Here is a 20,534-nt window from a genome sequence, read left to right on the forward strand (position 1 = left end):
CCTTTGTAGTATTTGCATTGGCACGAGTAGTCACGCCAACGTCGGCTTTAGGTTTCTGGATGACAATGGCATACTGCAGCCTATGAGAAATAAGACAAACAACAGGGAGCCTACGCATTTTTCCGTAGAGCCCAACCCCGGCAGCGTCGAAAACATCTCGGTTTAGACTTTTCACATGGTTGCTGATTGCCATGGGAAGGTAAAGCTGCAAATGAGAGTAGACGACACGGGCGTAGTAGCGATAAATAGCATACATGACCAAAGAGATCGACCTTATAATCACGCTACCATTAGCACTCTTACGGTGGTGAGCCTTTAAAAATATGAACCCACACGCGAAGGAAGATTGGTTTCTCCATTACCTGGAGGAAAAGGAGTACGTGGGCGACAAGTGGCAAGACGCCGGATTGTGGGTGGAGGTTGGAGGCCTGGGATTAATCATGTGCACTATTTGCATTTCGACGGGGTACTCATGCAATGTCGGCTTTAGAATCGTTGATGAGAATGACCACCCATTGCCGCCATACAGGGTAAAAAGTAATAATAGGTATCCGGCTCATTTTTTGTCGGAGCCCGTTCCTCCGCAAACGGAAGACATGACGCCGGTAACTTTCCATATGATAGCTAATTGTAAATATGCGAAGCTTCAAGTTCGCTCCAGCGATGGGGGTAAAACCATAGCACGACGAGGCCGCATACGAATAAATGCCTGCCCTGACCGTTCACCCTTCGACGGATGCTATTTGGAATCATAAGACCATTAGCACCATGAGCGTCCTGCCCTTGATACCAAATTATCAAGGCGGCGCTGACACCGTCTTTACTTATCCCAAGTCGAGGACGCCTCGGGCGCCCGACGACAATAAGCCCCCAGTAATACACGAGGACAAGATTAACCCCGCATCTTCTTCAGGAGGACCACCCCAATAGCTACTACCAATATCCAGATGTTATTCCCCACGAACTTTAACAGTTCTCCGCCGGCCCTAAGTGCCAGGCCAATCACGCTACCGAGCAGCCCAGGAAGACCGGCTGCCATCTTTTTCCCTAAGTCCGTCAAGCCCTTGCCTAACCCCTTTACGCCCGCGCCTGTAGCCTTAAGCGCGGACAAGATTACTCCTACTACGGTGCTAATAGCGACCGCAAATGCTAACGGAATACCATGCTTCAACAGGGCTCCTTTTACCTTTTCCTTGGTGGTAAGGCCCAATTTTCGTTCTAAGGATTGGACTTTGGCTTCTAATTCAGCTTTGCGCTCTAGTAAATCCTCTAGGGCGGTCTGGGCGGCTTCCCTTTCTTCTTCGGGCTTGGTTAGGTCGTCGATTATTTCTCGCTTCTCGGCTATGTTTTTTTCTAGGTCTTCGATGGCCTGGCTCATTTGCCTGATTTGCTCTTCTTTGGTGTTGATTTCGGCAACCAACTGCCGGCGTTCCTCCAAAGAGCCAGCTATGATGACACGCAAGTTCTTGGCTTCTTCCTTGCTCATATTCAGGTCCCGCAGGGCAAGGTTGAAGGCGCGTCGGGCTTGGTTTCTTTCGTCTAAGGCCGTTTCAGCTTCTCGCTTGAATTGCAGCGCGTTTTCATTGGTTGGCTGCTTTTGGTCTAACGTTCTTTGTAGCTCCTCGGCGCGTTGTCTTTGTCTTTGGTATTCTGCCTCCTTTTCGTCTAACTTTCCTTGTAGCCCCTCGGCGCGTTTCTCTAACGCGACCCTTTCATTCAGGGTTTCCAATCTTTCTAACGCACTACGGGTAGCCACTTGGAAGCCCCTTAATCTTGCCACGTTAACCTTGACTGAGCCACTATCATCGAAGAGGACTTGTGGTTTGGTCCAACGGTTAGCGTCGGGATATCTCATGTCTTGAACGCTTATGATAACTTTGTTTCCGCGTTCTGTGAGCTTAATGTCGTCGGCCTCAAAATTGGGGTAGCGTATCCGTAGCTCTTGCGTTGCCCACTCCACGGTTTCCCGCGCGGTTGCTTCCTGCTCGTCTATGTTTTGAAGTTATAAGTACTCAGGGACGGGGCTGCCGCGGTTCTTTGATTGCCACATGCGATTCAAGGCCGTTTTGAATGCTTTCCACCTACTACCATATTTGTTATATAAAGCTGCGTCGTAGATTAGGGGGTCGGTTTCCGCGCCTTGGGTCCATGCATCGAATTCTTCATCGTTAATATCGACTTGGCCTTCTTCGGTAAGGGGGTCAAAATCCGTTCCTTCTACTTCCATTATATATGATAAGCTCAAAGTTAAACCCCAACGTATTACCTAAGCAGGTTGGCGGACTAAAGGCAGAACGCACCTTTCACCGGGTCACATTCACGCCCAGCAGCGCAAAGCCAGGAGAAACCTTGTACGTAGGCGTGCCCCGTCTAACGGATAACCTAGTCTTAGTACCTGGCACCTTGGCTTTAAGGTTTGACCTAGCAATACAGCCAAGCACGAAATTAGAAACTTACACCGTAAACAATGCAGGTCGTAACTTAGTCTCTAAGATGAGAATTAAGTTCGCCGGGGGGTCCCTTTTGGATTTGAATAGATACGATTTGTACACCACGTATAAGGACTTATGGCTAACGGTCTTTGACCGCGCACAAAAAGTAGAGCAGGGAATTGGGAGCGTTATTCTTCGTAAGGTCCGCAGTGATACTAAGACGCAGCCTACCGACTCCAGCGGAGCAACCGCAGTAGCAGACGCGACGAGGGTAAAGACCGCCTATAGTATTAAGTATGTCATACCACTAGACTTCGAAGTGATTACGAATCACGGTGCATACTACCCAAGGCAGCTATCTGAGTTACAGTTTGAAGTGACCCTAGCAGATACCACAAACATCCTACAGATGGACACATCACAGGCGGCACTTACTGGAAGTATTCATCCCTACTCCGTTACCAACTTAGAGCTGCAGTATGAGACGGTATACAACGAAGAGCTGGCCCGTAGCGCCGGCATGGAATACAGCTCGGGTAAGGCATTCCTTTACGACCACGTGGTAATGTACAAGAATTTTAGCTTCCTGGATAAAACGGACGAGGTTATCAACCAAAGCATTAACCTCCCCCGAAGAAGTCTCACGGGGTTGATGTTGGTGTTTGCCGAACCCTACGAGGCCGGTAAGCGCAACTCCGAAGCCTTTCACAACCCCAACATTACTAACGTGGGGGTAAACGTAAACGGAGTACCTAACAAGGTCTACTCCCAAGGAATAAAGCCTGCAGACGTGTACAGGGAGGCAATGCGCAAGTTTGGTGACCAAATTAGCCCTGAGGAATTCTTTAATGATAAGTACGCGTTATGGATCGACATGCGCACCACCAACGACGAAACCATGCACGGTCAGGGTCTGCGGCTGGTCAACACTCAACACGGCATCACTTTGGAGATCAAGCGCACAAAGAATGCCTCCGCGGGCGACGGCGATAAGATAAACTGCTACGTCTTCGTGGTGTCTGACGCGCAACTGAGCGTAGAAATGAACCAATTGAAAAGCGTGGCGTATTGATAACTTCGTTCCTCAGTCATCCTAAAAGAGAGTTAAAATATTTGCATGATATACGATGTTACGCGTATTCGAACACCAAGATACCAAACTGCAATGCATTACGCAAGGCGACAAACTATACTTCAAAGCGAAGGAAGTGGCAGCCGCGTTAGGTTATGAACGTTCCAGGGACGCAATTAGGGATCACGTCTCCGATAAATACAAGGAAAGGTGGGTCGACATGAAAGGGGCTCCAAATCACCGCTCTTCTACTATCCATCCACATTCCGTGTTTATCTCAGAGGCTGGTCTGTATGAGTTGATATTCAGCTCCAAATTACCCAAAGCCTTGGAGTTCCGCGATTGGGTCTTTGAAAAGGTGCTTCCTACCTTAAGGAAGTCTGGCAAATATGAGATAGACCGTCGGTTCAACACCGCAAATAAGTTGGTCTTTAAGATAGAAGACGAGTTCGATCTACATAAGAAAGTCGTCAATTATATCCGCAGGTTTTACCCCCAAATGCTCGTGACCCCTGGCCTAGGCGAACTGCAGGACTCGGATGGCAGGCGTGTAAAGTGTTGGCAGAAAGGGTACCAAAGAGGTCAACCCGACCTTCTTATCTTGAATGCGCATATCCGATACCGTGGTCTCTGCTTGGAGCTAAAGACACCAAAAGGCAACGGGGTATTATCCGCAGATCAACATTCACTCTTACAACGATATGAGGAGAACGGCTATAAGGTGTTAATCAGCAACGACTACGACGTCGTCTGCCGCACCATTGCGGATTACGCACAAGGGCTGCGCATTCCATGCAGATGGTGTTGCAAGCGCTTCAAGTCTACGGAGACTTTAGATACGCACTTAAGGAAATTTTATAGGATATATGATCGTTCAAACGCATTGGAAGGAACTTACGGAAGGCAAAGCATATGAAATAAAAAATTACGTCGTCTTTGAATATATCAACAGTCTGCGGCTGCTTCTGAAAGACGAGCAAGGCGTGGAATACTCCCTGTGGGCGCCTGATCGCGTGCGGTACGTAATTCAAGGCGAAGAATTTACCCATCTGCGTTCACATGGTAAGCAGAACGGCAGATGGGTGTTTGACATCGAAAGGAGGGTTACTCAGTCTCCTCTGTGTGGATAATAACTTCGTGCCTCAGTTGTCGAAATGAGTGCGTCAGCTACGGTCCTGCGCGGCACCAATGGCCCGTAAAGTCGGCGCCTAAGTAGGTGCGTCGGCAGTCGTACCTTTCCCCGGAGTGGAGGGTGACTTTTTTTTGGGTTGGTCAGCACGCTCTTTGACGCCCTCTTTAACAAGTTCTGCGGGGATGATACAGTCGTTAGATATCTCGCAGGTAATGCAGTCCATATATTGAAACCCTGAAAGAAAGGGATCATCAAATGCCCGGAAACCTTTTTAGGAAGGCCCTCATTATTATTAAATTCTTATTAAATGGTTGGAAACCCTCAAAGAAGAGGATCGATAATTATTAAATTCTTATTAAATGCCCAGAAACCCTTTTAGGAAGGCCCTCATTATTATTAAATTCTTATTAAATGCCCCAGAAACCCTTTTAAGGAGAGGGTGATAATTATTAAATTCTTATTAAATGCCCCCAGAAACCCTCAAAGAGGAGAGGCCTATATTATTTATTTCTTATTATCCTTATTAATAATTTAATAATAATCCCCGCGTACCCATTAATACGTTAATAAGATATTAATAAAATAATAATAATTTCATAATAATGGCCTCTCCTCTTTGAGGGTTTTGGGGGCATTTAATGAGAATTTAATAAAAATAGGCCCCTCCCTAAGAGGGTTTCCAGCCATTTAATAAGAATTTAATAAGAATGATCCCCTTCCTAAGAGGGTTTCCGAGCATTTAATAATTATTGATCCTCATCTTCGAGGGTTTCCATGGCCTCATCGTGCCATCCTTTGACGCGATCCATGTGCTCTTTGAACGTAATTGGTTCCGCCTGCGCGTATAAACACTGCCACAGATGTTGTTCATCCCTTTTACAACCACATCGCTCACAATCCGCCTCCCAATATTCTCTATCTTCCCAAGGCACGCCTTCCACGCGGTCAAACATTGCGAAGCGCATGTCAATCTTCTTCTTTCGACGTATTAGCCGCATCTTGGTTTTCTCAGGACAACGCGCCGCAATATCGCCGTGCCGCTCGCATGCGACGCCGTCTAATTCGTACCGCGTTAGACAACGCAGACGATGCCAACTCTCATCTTTATCCTCCTCACAGCGTTTACAGACATTCTTCAGGCACACCTCCTTATCCAAGTGATAGTTAAGCATTTGCTTGCTGCTAAACAACGTACCGCAACGATCACAGCGCTTTTCTTTTGACTTCCTGCAGACACCTCTTTCCACGTGGTACGCTAACATTTGCTTGCTACTGAACTCCTTATTGCATCGCTCTCACTCCATATATAATAAGAATTTAATAATCCTTATATGGGATACCTCATGAAGTCCACGACGGACTCCTTAGCCCACGTTGCCATCGTTATCAAAGCGCCAAACCGCTCTGCGCGCTTCAGACCGCACATTTCCTCATAAAGCTCCTTTACGCGTTCATGCAGGCGGTCTATCTCCTCCCTTTGCATTTTGACCGTCCTCTCCAGGTCTGACTTTTCTTTGACGACGTTAACCATTGCTTTGACTGCTTCCACGGGCTCCATATATATCAGGGAACAAGTTCCCTTCGATAGAAGGGATATAAATGAACCCAGATCACATGCCTTGTAACGCTCTGATAGTAGGACCCACCGGCTGCGGAAAGACCCAATTCGTCGTAGAGCAGCTATTAGGACCCTTTAGATACCGATTTGACTACATAGTGCTGCTTTGTCCCACCTACGTGAATAACCGCACCTGGACGGGCGTAGGCGCGAAAGATGACGACTTCTTCGTGGATATCTTAGACCCTAACGAGCTATCTGGACATCTTAAGTTTTGGCACAAACAATTCCCTAAGGATACTCAGACACTCCTCATACTGGATGACATCGCCTGCGGGGACGACGTAAAGAGACGCACTTCCGAGCTCGTTAAACTCGCCTTTAGCGGCAGGCATGACAACATTAGCGTTTGGTTGCTCTCGCAACAGCTTACCAGTGTCTCTAAGCCTTTTAGGGAAAACATAGGATCTCTCGTAGTATTTTACACTCCAAGTAAGTCTGATCTGGAAACCATCTTAAGCGACTACGGCGGCGAGATATCCAAGGAACAGTTACACGAATACATGCGGCATCTAAAGACGCACCAACATTCCAAAATGATCATCTCTTTGAGGTTTCCGTACAAGGTAAAAATCTCCGATCCCTAATGTATATGGAGATCGAGCAGTTGATAGATGAAGTCCCCACACAGCTAGATGAAAGTAACCTTAAGGAACAACTTAACATCCTCGTGTCTTCTGGGAAGTGCAAAGAAATGATAGGCAAGGACCTTACCCATGAGCAGGTCAATAAGTTGTCAGAAGAGGAAGTCAAGAAATTCCACAAAAGGTATGAGGCCGCTCTTGCAAGTAAGACCACGGACGCCGTCGCAGACTCCGCTATCCGACTTGCGACTAAATTGCTTGGACTTGCGCTGCCCATAGACGACGTGGAGCAACTACAGAAGGACATTAGCGAGGACTATGTCATATCTCAAGAACTTAAGATAACGTGTGGGTGGTTGTCTTTGAAGTGTGGTAAGTTAATGGCAGTCGCCTCTGCGGCACTTCATGTGGCTCAGCATGTCGACTTGAAGGAACTTACGACGTCTTGGAAGGACTTCAAGAAGGACAGAGAAGTCGAAAGGGTATTTACGGCAGCACTTGCCGAGGTCGACAACAAGTCACCTCAAGAACTTAGTTAAGTCATCCACGGGACTTACTCAGGTCACCATAAGTACCTAGTCAACTTGGTCAGGTCGCGCCCAGGTTATTTCCAAGTCGTCCCTTAAGTCATTCCCAAGTACTTATCAAGTCCTTCAAGTCCTTAGTATAAATGAGTGAAGCGTCAAAGACAGAGGAGCAGCCCCAAGAGGAGCAGAAGATTACCAAGGCTAAATCTCCAGGCAGAGTCGCGGCCGGGAAGAAGCTCGCAGTGATGAACAGGAAGAACAAGGCAAAGAAAGAAGAAAAGGTGGAGGACGAAGGCGAATCCTTCATCAATCCTGGGTACGTCATCGGCGCGTTGGGAGTTGCTATAGCAGCAGGCAGCCTCTACTTACAATGGCGGGCTACAAAGCCAAAAGTAGAACCCGTGCATGTGACGCAGGATCCTAGAAGCAAAATACCCGTGATGGAATAGCAAGGTCATCCCCATGCGGAATAACCTTCTCGCTCTGTAACATAATATCAACCGCGTTATTGAAAACTGTTGAAGAAGCAGCTATTATTACTTCCATTGTTGCGGGTATTGGTTGGGTAGGTAAAAAGGTGCTCAAAGAAGACTTTACTGAAGACCCAAGCAAGAGCTTCGCTAACTTTGCCAAGATGACCGCTGCCGTGGGCGGGGCTATCATGGTAAAGGATTACCTACGGAAGGAAAAGTACATCCCTAATGTATAAATGGCTAGTTTAATCGCAGGCGCAGTTATTGCAGCTTTAGCATTCACTGGAGCTAATTATGGTGGTCAATATTTGGATAGATTAGTCAGAGGCGATCATAGCGGCGCCGCTGAGAGGAAAAGGCATGATTTGGCACTGGAGAAATATCAGCGAGACGTGGCGGCTTGGAATGAAAAAAGACAAGCTTACAGGGATTGGTTGGATAAGAACTACCAAGACAAGATGCAGGCGGATAAGAACTTTGAAAATACAGACTACGCCTTTAAACTTTATGCACACGCGCACCCCGCGGCATTAACGGGGTTGAAAAGGCCTCAGTTCAAGAATTACTACCAGCCTTCTAAGAAACAAAAGGACAATGAGTTGGTCTTCGTAGGAGTCGCAGGGCTGGCCGGAGGCGTGGCTTTGGCGTATTTAATATAATGATCGTCTTTTTGGAAAGCGACAAGAATAACTTTACCACTTATCTGAATCCCCCCATCAAAGCCTGTGAGGTTCGGCTCATAAGTTGCTCTTTGTACAATTCTTGGTATAACCTGATTGGGGGCCTGGTTACCGTACTTAAGACGCCTGGCAATTACCAAGGTGAAATGCTACCCGATGGACATTACACACCAATCACCCTTGCTAAGGAGCTCGCCAAACGCGGTTATACTCTCACCACGGGATTGCCGCACGAAATGACCCTCAAACATAATATGCCAAACTATTCAGTAACTTTTGGAAAGTTTGACCCATTGGGATCTTTATTATGTACCTCGGGCAAGACGATTACCGACACGGCCATACCCGTGAAATGGAAAGTCGCATCCTCTTACGAAGTCTATTGCGACTTGGTTCATAGCTACAGCAATGGAAAAAAGTCTTCTCTTATGTCCAAGTTCCTGCCCAAACGTAATCCATTTAATCTGATAGAATACACCCCCATTTCTTTGTGCTATGACTTGTCTAATTTGGTAGAAAGCATAAACATCAACGACCATTAAAGTGGACGGAGAGACGGTAGATTTCAACGGACGCAAGATCAATCTCGTCCTATCCTTCGCTTGAATCAAGCGAAGCGCGATTCTATTCATATAATGGGTCGAACTGAGGACAAACTTAAAAGGATTTGCTACGGGCCCGAAGGCTATTGGAGAGGAGCGTCAGCTATCAAGAAACTCGCGACCGCGGCCAGTGTATCAGAAGAAACGGCTAAGAATTGGTTAAAAAAACAAACCCTCTGGCAGGTCTATCTTCCCGTGCCCAAGTACATTCCCAGGCCCAGCTTCACCGTAAATGCCCCCAACGAAGTTCATCAGGCGGATTTCCTTTTCTTACCGCACGACAAGGTGAGAAGAAAGACCTATAGATACGCTTTGACCGTAGTCGATATCGCAAGCAGGTACAAGGACGACGGACCCCGTAACCAGCAAGGATTCTGGGGAAGTCGCAGAAGCCCTAGGTAGGATTTATAAGCGCGTTTTGAAATGGCCCAAGCTGCTGCAAGTGGATGCGGGGACAGAGTTCATGGGCGTGGTTACTAAGACCCTGAAAGACCACAGCACCAAGATTAGGAGAGCCGAAGCAGAGTACCACAGGGGTCAGAGCATCGTCGAAAGATTCAATAAGACCCTGGCCGAGCGTCTCTTTGGGTACCAGTATTGGAAAGAGCTTGAAGATCCCTCCAAACGCAACAGGGAATGGACTCAGAGGCTCCCCCAGGTCGTCGCGGCCTTGAATAACGAGGCGGCCAGGGCTACGGGAATAAAACCCAAGGATGCTATGAAGAAGAAACACGTGGAACACAAGTCCTACGTCAGAAGTTCGAGGGCGGTCGGACTGAAGGAAAAAAAGCTACCCCGCAACATAGTGGTCAGATACCTCTATCAGCCGGGAGAACTCGAAGGTGGCAGTAAGAGAGCCACGGATCCTAACTGGTCCCTGGAAACGTATGAGATTTCGAAGTCCGTCACCAAGGAAGGACAGCCCGTGTTGTATTACCTAAATGGCCCAAGTCGTGGATTTGTCAAGGAAGAGCTGCTCATAGTCCCCAAAGACTCAGAGTAATGCTGCTCCGCGCGCACGATTACACTCTAGGTATGTCAGTCTTACGTTACCTCTGCAATGGCCGCGCTTGTTATTTATACGATCCACGGAGAACTGCTGATCGTCATTCGGGTCAAACCTCCATAGTAGAGGTATGTTACATTTGGCACACCGCGCCCCTTTCTTATAGACGTCGTCCACGCATAAGTCAAAGACATGACCCTTCTCTTCGTCGTGCCGCTTGTATCGAAGGAGTTTTTTGGCAATGTTCTCTTTGGCTACGTCTTCGGGGGTTCTGTCATAACGCAGTTGCGGACCCCAGGCTCTTTTTAGTTGTTTGGCATATTCTACACGGCTTACGGCGGTGTAGATAAGGTTGCTCCAACACAGCCGCTGGTCTATGATCCATAAGGTTTCTTTTATGGTAAGCCCTTGCGCGCTGTGGACTGTCATGCAATAGCTCAAGCGCCAGTCCGGATGGGAGGTTATTTTTTCCACCTTTTCTATGGGTACCCAGGCTTTATCATGCGTTACCGCATTTTGCAGTTGGATGTCGGTACCGGGTACGCAGACGTCGTGGCGCTGCATGCGGGTGTCGTGGGGTTTATAACAAACGGGTACGGGATGCGTAGGGAAGCGCTCTTGGTGTATTTTGAAGAGGTCTTTCTGTATGCGAGACTGTGCTGCGCGCTTACTACTTAGCACCAGATCTTTGGGATGCCAGGCGTATAGAAAGTCCTCGTAGGACTTCGCTCGTACGCGTTTGCGCAGTGTCTTGCATTGCTCGGCATCACTGAGCCCCCTTAATTCCGCTTTCAGGTTTCTTACTTGATCTTGTGCTGCGGTAATCTGTGTTAATTTCTTCGCAGTAACCACCTTTGGTGGTTAGTTCTTTTAACCATTCGTGGGGCATCTCTCCGGCTATTGGAGGAGGCTGACAAGGATCCCCGGCAAATACCACTTGACACTTTCTACGGAGGAAGTCTATGAATTCTTGAAGGATTTCTAAAGGAACGGTGCAAATCTCATCCCAAAGTATTACTGGTAGTATGTCGTGGATTGCTTCCGGTACCCACTTTTAGCCATTCCAACGGAAGAAGCTGTGGTACGTTTGAGCGTCGTGACCCATTTCTTGCAGTTCCCTTTCCAAACGATGCGTCGGCGTTAACACTTTTATCTTAGGAAAGAGTTCCAAAACACGCGTCGTCTTACCGCTGCCTCCGGTACCGTACAGATAGGAAAGCGTTGGTAAGATATCGGGTCCTCAACTGAAGGTAGAGGCTCTTCGGTAGGCGTTACGGAATCACGGGTGTGCTCGCCGTGATATTCTACACGTGCCCTCCAAGACCTTATCTCCTCATCTTTGACGCGCCATTGGCCGCTTTCTGCGAGTTCATCGGCAGTGTAGAATTCCTTCATCTTTTCCAACACGCTAGGCTTTACGTATAAGGAATCCGTGGCTACGCGGGGGATATTTTCTTTGTCAAACCGCAGGAGCATTGCGAGAAGGTTGATATGCGCGTAGGCAAGCATGCTGGCGCGGAGGTGGTAATATTGCGGTCGATGATCTTGGTAGTAGCATATAGCATTCCATTTGCGTTCTTTTTGCTCGGCTTCTATGAAATAGTCCCACTTCTCCACGGAAACCATGGTTCCTTGATCATGGGCACGCTTGATGAGGAAACTTAACTCACCTTCGTCCGTTATTAAACGTCGCTGCATGTGTTTCTCGCCCTCCTTAGCGCCCTGGGTGAATTTACCTATGACAACGCGCGCTGTGGGGTTGTGCTCTGGTAACCATTTCGTAAAGGAGGAATGACATAGTATGGCTTCGTGTGCGGTGTATTTGAGCAACTTACGCTCTTCAAGGAATTTGAGGAGGGGTACGGGTATCCATTGCTTTTCCTGGAGATGCTTACCATACCACGCGTAGATTATTGGATGCAAGTTCTTTGCTAATTTCCAAGAGGTTAACCTTACAAACCCCGTAGATGGGGCGTCGTAGTGACCTGGTAAGGAGACACGGAAGAATTGGCTGTCTGGATGCCCGTAGCGATCATAATATTCCTTACAATCTCCCAAACCTTTGAAACTTGCGGGGTAACAATGTTTCATATCCAAGGAAACATACTCATCTTCGTCGTATTCCATATTCCACAAATCTCCAAGACCGTGTTCTACGCAAGCTTTGGCTATGTCTGCGAACTCTTTTGGTGTAGATTTCCAACCATTCCTTTTCTTCGCAGCTAAGAAGTCCAGGCTGCGAGAGCTAAGGACCTCATCTGAGAAGTCTTCACCTAAAGTTTCGCAAGCGCTCTGAATGCGTTGCTGTTCTATTTCCGGGCGGTACAAGGTACCATCTTGCGTCATAAATTGACTCCCTTCTGCGTCCATCAACCATATGGAATTCTCATGGACTAAGTCCTTAAGTGGAGACTCTTCGTAAATCTTTGTCTCCTTTTTCTTAGGGAACCTTAACTCTCTCCAAGCGTGTCCATTGTGTTGATAGATGATTATAGGAGCACCACGACCTCCATACTTATGCGTACCAGGATAAATGAACCCATCCGTGATGTCTTTCACATGTATGCGCCTCTCTAAGAGGACTTCCAGCTTCTTAACGTTATCTATCGTAGCTCCAGCCTTGCCAGTGTCAATCTCCCACTTTCTGATGGCTTCTCCTCTCTTTAGAGTAAGTTTACCACCTCGGGAAGAATCTTCAAAGAATTCTCTTACCAACTTCCCAACGCAGTCACCTGGATGTCTCATAGGCCGTAAGTTTCTAACGTCTGGTCTCTTAATCTCATACGCACCATAAATGACGACCGTAACCGGGTAAGCGACCTCGTAGAACAGCGCGTCGATGCCTACCAACGCTCCTGGACGCGTTTGCTCGTTTAAAACGAACAGATTCTGCTTACCAGACGCACGGATAGGATTTCTGCATTTCTCTATGATCCATTCGCCGTCCAAATACTTTATGAACGTTAACTCCAAACGGTAGTCACCTTCAGGCATTAAGTCAATTATTCGCTCAGCCCTTTCTTCGTCCATAGTCTCATCCGTATTTCCCTCCATAAATGTCGTGAAGGCGAAGTCAGCGTCCAAATTATTTAACACCCTACTCCTCAGCTTGCGCACAGTCTTGTTCCTAATGCTCCTGATAGCGTCCATCTATATCTAAGAAATATTTTAACCTTCGTTTGCGACCCTTAACACAGCAGCAGTAAGGAAATCACCGTGTAACATATAACGGGACACGGAAATAACCCACTGTGGAAGATTCAACGGAGAGATGGGTTATTCCCATGTAATTCAGAGGGCATTTCGCGAGTCCCCCTTACTGCTGCTTCCTAACACTTCTCTCGTGTTCTGCCAACCCCCGCATGCTTTATGACAGCACACAGCACGCGCGCGGGTTTTCTATTTCTTCAATTGTTGTCGATGATCTCATGTCTAATGTTAACAAATTTCATACCATGGCCAGGTGTTGGCATATCAATCACGTATAATGGGAAGTAGTAATCTTTGAGATCACTTTGTACAATTACATTTGAGAGTAGACTGGAATTATCATCTACCTCATAGGCATGAAAATGTGAATTCCAACCAAGGGTATTCAATGTATTAATGATAAATCGAATGTTTTTTGGATTTCTTTCAATTATACAAATTTTCCTCAGCTCAGCAAATTGTGCATCTCCATTTTGATCATTACCAATGCAAACAATGCCGCCTTCTTTGTATGTCGTTCCATTTATAGTTACCCATTTAGCTCTAGACAAAAATAAACAAACAAAAAATAAAATAAAATCACACGGATTGTAATTAATTAGGTACTTCCAGACCCAGAGACTCCCTTCCTTCATGGTTTTCCATCCAACTTCATTTAGACTATATAATAATTATAAACCAACTGTTGATCATATCGACTAAATGTTCCAATTTTTAAAATCTCATATACATACTCTGTGAGACTTGTTTGCCTGTCTATTTGGAGAACTGCATAATATGGGACATCACCAGCAAATGTGTTTTTACCTGTAGAATATAAACAATAAAAGTATCATAGTAAAGTATTATTATAATAAATTATCATTATCATCATGTATCATCTTCATCATTATTATCATATTTATTATTATTATTTACAGCAGTAAGAGTATAGCAGCAGTAGTAGCAATTGCAGAATGCTAGTAGCAGTACATACTTGCAGTGGTAGCAGTAGTTGCAGTTGCAGTATAGCAATAGCAGTGGCAGTCATAGTAGCAGTGTCGTGAGCAGGAGTAGTGTCAACAGCATAGCAATACAGTAGCAGCTAGTATAGACCTAGTAGTAAAGTATTACTATTTGGATTATATATAGCTTATTGCTTGCTATATTTTAAATAAACTGAATGTATGAATAATCTGATAAAACTGTTTTAATTGATATTAATTAATAAAAAAAGAAGAATGAATACCAGGACCAATTTCTACTCCTTTTGTTATAAAGGAGGAAAGGTGCCAAGGAGAGGTCTGGAGTTGGTAACACAGCCACTGTTGGTGTCTTTTAGCCAGGGTCAAAGCAATGTTTTTAAAACTCCCAAGAGATAGTGCCAGCTTTTTGAAATAGTTGTGTTTTGCTTCAAATCTGAAGCACCATGAACGTACAAGTGGTCCTAATCTGAAATTTAAAGAAATTAATACAGGTAAATTAGTGTAGTCCCTTTCACAAATTGCTGCAGCATGTTGAAAGATTTGTAGGCTTGCAATGATAGAGACATGTAAATAATTCATTGCAAACTCACCGTTCGTCTTGCATCAAATCCTTAAACACAACAAAATTCCTTAAATAACTTCCTTTGATCAAAAATCTGTTCTTCAGATTATCAATTATAGACCCAACTCATCTTGGTGCAATATAATTTCTCATTACAGACAATGTGTCATTTTGTAGTAGATATTGAATATTTTTTGTTTGAGTTTTATTGGTGCGTCTTCTTTAAAATGTGCAGCTAGTATATAGACATAGGCTACACAATGAAATGATAATAATATTACTATACTCTTGTGGGAATGACGTGTGGTCTGAAATTGGAAAACATTACACCAAGAAGATGAATTAATAGGTTAATACCTAAGTATAGTATTTGGTAGATGAATCATGTAGTGCATCTTTGGTGTAATGGGACTGTCAGGATATAACATCTTGAACTGGCTATGGTGTTCCTCCATTAGAACTTGTACATATGCTATTTGGCTTTCACCAACAGTAGGAGCAAACAGTATGTCTGTTACTTCTAACAGCTTGCAAAACAAGCACCAGTACTCATGGTCTTCTGGAATGAGGGAACCAATTAACAATGGCATAAACTTTGCTAAACACCACATTTGGTTGGCTTAAAATGAAAAAGCAAGGGAGAAAGTTAATAAAGAAGCTCATTGTATTAAACAACAGTTCATGTGCATGATCACAATTAATCAAAGGACGTAATAATTATTAACAAAAAGCTGCCCTGTGTTTTAAAGAAGAGCGCATTTTAAAAAAGTTGCACCACCCAAACATGATTAGTAATTAGAATATAATATATATGTTAATGAAATCTTTGTTTTGAGAAAAAAATCAAAACTCGAGTCAAAAATAATTTATTTTTTAACCCTTCAGTCAAAGACGTTTCTTCATGTATAAATAGTAATAAATTATAACCTTTCTGATTCAAGGTGTGACCTGAAGTTGTCAGTCTTCAGTTAGGGGAAATGGCTTGTTGGAATCATTATAGTAACCATAATCAAAGGCAGCCATCCTCTTGTTAAGTTCATCCAAAGTAAATAATTGTTGGTTGAAAATTAGCTCATTCAGAAGTTCTTTGACCTCATACTGAAAAACACCTTCCAGAATATCATGCATGGCATCTGCTGATAGCCCACCAATCACATGATAATATCTTGAGTTGTTAAGTGAGCAATACCTAAAAATAATGCATATGCATGAGAGATTATACATTACCACTATGGCCATGGAGGAAATCAGAAATTCCCAGCAGGCAGGGCCAGGAGGCCTAGGGTCAGAGGAAAAACCCTGGGGAAAACCAAAATTGCAAGGTTTGTGTCGAAGAAAATTAAAAATTCCAGATGCAAAGTAGGGTACAATCCTTTTTCCAATATCCTCTTTGCATGCACATAATGGATATTTTTGGAACTCATGTTTTCAAAGTATAAATGACTACTGTATGTATTTGGCAACGGTACTATAACTAGCTAGGTCAGCTCACTAATAGCCCATGATAGCTTAATGTTGTGTCACGTCTATGCATTTTTTGTCGTAAAATAAATTTTTACAACGTTGCTTTTATTTACCACAGTTTTCACCACGTGTCAGAGTAGGATTAAGAAATGAAACTCTGTGTGATGCTGCCCGCAGTGAATTTGTTCGGGATGTCTGCAATTCAGTACGACTTTTTACAATGTATCCGTCCAAAACAGAGAGGGACAGCGTGGCAAGCATTAATTAAAAAGTACCCCTTCCTTGCTGATTCGTTGGGTAGTGGCTTTGTAAGTATATTTTGGCCATTTCTATATGTTATATAGTCTTAGTATAATTTTAGACCTAAATATAGAGTTTTTCGCACTGCGATTGGTCGAGCGACCAGTGATTCTGATACGATAATATCACTGCTCGAGCGGTGATTCATGAGATTTTCCAAAGTTTGCAAGAGTAGAAGTAATACGAAAACGTTTCTTTACCCTGAATTTCGACTTTTCTCTGATATTCAAGTCTAAAGTTATACTAAAACAATTATTCATCTCGATCAGGCTCAGTGAATATGGGAAATATTTACCTTTCGCGGTGCGGTGAATATATACCAGCACCTGGGAAGCAAGTTATCACTGAACACAAGGCATATCCGAGTTTTTCCATTGCTATCTTAAAATAAATGGAACAAGGATATGGGCAATTTAAATTTCCTTTATACTTTCATATCTGAAACAAATTTGCATAATGACAGGGCTCATGGGAACGGAGCATCCAGTGTAGATTCAAGAACATTCGAAAAACGAAGACGGGAAGTGCCTGTGAAAAAACCGCACCACCCTACAAAAAAACACCATGTATTAGGGAGACGACCAGCTCTGATAATGAAACCACAACAGAAGAGATAATAAGAGATCACCTGAATAAGATAAAGGAAGAACTGAGAAAGAAATCAAGTCAATATAAACTTCTGGTGAAAGATCTGAAGAACCAAACTTTCAATTACCGAAGAAATGATATTCAAAATAACCTGTCACTGAAATTCTTGAGGATTACCCTGCACTTAGGTGGCAAAGTGAGGTAAGATTCTTATGGCACGAGCGAAGGTTCATGTTAACATTCCCGCTTAAAAGTTTTAGCCTTTCTATATGAATTATATATAATTGCATCCATCCATCCATCCATCCATCCACCGACCCACCCACCCATCCATCCATCCATCCAAAAAACATCAAAACCTATAAAGCTACAGGTCTCGATGGAATTACAAACAACATTCTTAAGTTATCTGCATCATATATTTATGAATCATTATCCGAATTGTTTAATCTTTCTGTTCATTCCGGTGTGTATCCAAATGAATGGAAAACTGCTAAGGTAACTCCCATTTTTAAGTCTGGAGATCATAATGACTCAAACAACTATAGATCTATTTCTGTGACAGCGACAATTCCTCGCGTTTTTGAAAAATTGATCTGTAGTCAATTAAAATCTTATCTTAAGGGAAATAACTTAATCTATTCTCTTCAATCAGGATTTAGACCATTACATTCTACTTTGACCGCTCTTCTAGATCTCACCAATCATTGGTCTTTTAATATTGATCGAAAATTGGTCAACGGTGTCATCTTCCTTGATTTAAAAAAGTCTTTGACACCGTTGACCACAATGTTCTGCTTACAAAGTTATATTACTATGGTTTTGATTCATGTGCCAGAGAATGGTTCAGGTCGTATTTGACTGATAGATCCCAACAGTGTTCTGTTAATGGTGTTTTATCAGATATGAAATCAATAGCGTATGGTGTTTCACAAGGTACGATCCTAGGTCCGATCCTCTTCCTTGTGTACATCAATGATTTGCCGAAGTGCTTAACAGTTAGTAAAGCAAGATTGTATGCTGACGATACGAGTCTGACCTTCTTTGATGGTAACGCAATTGGCCTAAAAAAGCGGATGTACATAGATGTAGATCATGTATCATCTTGGCTTTGTGCAAACAAACTAACTTTAAACGTCATTAAGTCAGAATTCATGTTAATAGGCTCTAGACAGAGATTATCTGCTTTCCGCGAGGAGGATGTAACTCTGTCTATAAATGGTCTCAACTTGAAAAAAACCAACGAAACAAAATGTCTTGGAGTACAGATAAATAATAATCTGACTTGGTGCCGTCATATCGAAAATATCAAGAAGAAAATTTCATGTAATTTATCCATCATTAAGAAAATTAAGCCCTTCCTAAACAAAGACTGCCTTAACAAATTGTGCAAGGCAATAGTTGAACCATATTTCAACTACTGCTGTCTTGTTTGGGATGGTTTTGATGAAATATTAGCAGAAAAATTACAGAAATTACAAAATCGTGCTGCGCGCATAATTACTGGGGAACCATACACCAGTGTACGGACAAACGATATATTTAAAAAGCACATAGAGCTTCAAAACATGGGCGAGCCGGAAGCAGCCGCACGGGAAACCGTAGAGTGGGCAGCGCGGGAGCTAGAGCTGCGCTACGACAACTTTGATGCTGACGACGTAAAGCTCACGGAAAAGGGAAACAAAGTCCTCATAAGCGTCCAAGACTTAAGATTTCCCGACCAAGACCGCTGGACAAAACCGCAAAACCTCTTTGATGAGGAGGGCAACGTTAGGGGTGACGTCTTGAGATTAAGAGGCTTTCAGCGTGCTACTAGAAGCCTGTTAGAAAGGCTGCACAACTTAACCGAAAGGACCAACGCGGAAAAACGTGCCGCGGATCTGCAAAGGGAGTTAAGAGAAAAAGATGTAGAATATGCAAAGCAAGGTCAGCTACTTGCCGATGCTGAAAAGAAGTCCGCCCATCAAGATGAAAGAATAAAAGAAATAGGAAATCAGGTGGATCAGGCCCTGCGCGAATTAGACAAAGCACGGGAGGACTTAGGAGAAGCCCAAAGCTCTGGCGCCTCAGTGGAAGCACTGCGGGAAACGTTGGAAGAAAGGGAGGAGGAATACATGAAGCAAAACCAGCGGCTTGCCGACGCGCATAGGAGGGAGGTCGAATTTAAAAATCAAGAAATAGCTGAGTTGGTAGACCAAAGAACCCGAATTCGACGTGAAAGAAATCAGGCTCAAAGGGCTCTTAACCTCGCCCTGCAAGAGTTAGACTTAATTAGAGACGATACCGAAAACCTACAAACCACCATAGCTGGCTCTTTGGTGGAAAGGCGGCGGTTAATGGCTGAAATCAATACTAAGGAGGAACAAATCCGGCAAAGAGATCAGGCTATCGAAGACCTGGAGGGGCAAATAGAGCGGCAGCAGGAAATAATTGCTGACCAGACTCGCCCCGAAGAGGAAAGGGAGGCTGCCCAAAAGGAAGTAGAAACCCTTCAGGAGAGAGTTGCGGAATTACAGGCGCAAAAGGACAACCTGGAAAAGGAGTTGGGGCTTACCACCAAGGAAAAGGTAAAAAGAGCTCTGGTGAAGTATGGTATTCCGCTGGCATTTGCGGTTGCTATTTCGAGCGTAGTAGGAGTTATCCTATCCACGCTTAAGGCTACAGGCGCGGGCGTAAAGAAATTAGGCAATGGGCTGACGGACTTGGGAAAAAAGATGGCAGCCGGTCTTCCTGGGCTGCTGGGTTCGGTTGTTTCCTTGGCACTTAGGGCCGGCGGAGAACTGCTAAAGTTTGTGGGCAACAACATTTGGATCTTGGTCGTCGCTATTGGGGTGGTACTCCTGAAGAAGATTCAGGGTTAATCTTATCTGGGTACGTTACTGGGGGCTTATCGTCGTCGGGCGCCCGAGGCGTCCTCGACTGGGGATAAGTAAAGATAGTATTCGCACCGCCCTGATAATTTGGTAGTAGGGGTATGGCAGTCATGGTGCTAATGGTCTTATGATTCCAAACAGCATCCGGCAAGCCACGATTTTGCGTTATGGCATTAAATACGACAAAGCCTTTACTATTGGGATTACCTGGGAAGTTATCGCTGGGGCGAACTTGAAGCTTTGCATATTGACAATTAACTACCATGTGAAAAGTTACCGGCTGTTGGTTTTCCCTGGTAGCAAGCACACCTTCAAACGTAAAGTGTGATGGGTGCCTCTTATTTATCTTTTTCCTATATGGTAATAATGTGGTGTTGGCCTCATCTACGATTCTAAGTCCAAGATTACAGCTATTCCATAGGTTAACGTTAATGGTGCACATAACT

At 44.5% G+C, this 20,534-nt stretch overlaps 1 protein-coding gene and 1 pseudogene across 1 annotated transcript in view; both read right to left on the minus strand.

Annotated features, from left to right (window-relative positions):
- Nucleotides 1-1,855, minus strand: part of LOC148907566 (nucleotide sugar transporter SLC35B4-like) — a 33,529-nt gene extending 31,674 nt beyond the window's left edge. Inside the window, exon 1 of the mRNA XM_089035670.1 lies at nt 1,457-1,855. Coding sequence (XP_088891796.1) covers nt 1,457-1,855 — 399 coding nt within the window. The remainder of the gene's footprint in view (nt 1-1,456) is intronic.
- Nucleotides 1,856-13,533: 11,678 nt separating this feature from the next.
- LOC116290495 (uncharacterized) lies at nt 13,534-15,991 on the minus strand (annotated as a pseudogene).
- Nucleotides 15,992-20,534: the final 4,543 nt, after the last annotated feature.

The sequence above is a fragment of the Actinia tenebrosa genome, unplaced genomic scaffold, assembly GCF_029948245.1.
Source record: "Actinia tenebrosa isolate PJP-AT-01 unplaced genomic scaffold, QUT_ActTen_1.0 PGA_scaffold3__52_contigs__length_22856419, whole genome shotgun sequence".
Lineage (NCBI taxonomy): Eukaryota > Metazoa > Cnidaria > Anthozoa > Actiniaria > Actiniidae > Actinia > Actinia tenebrosa.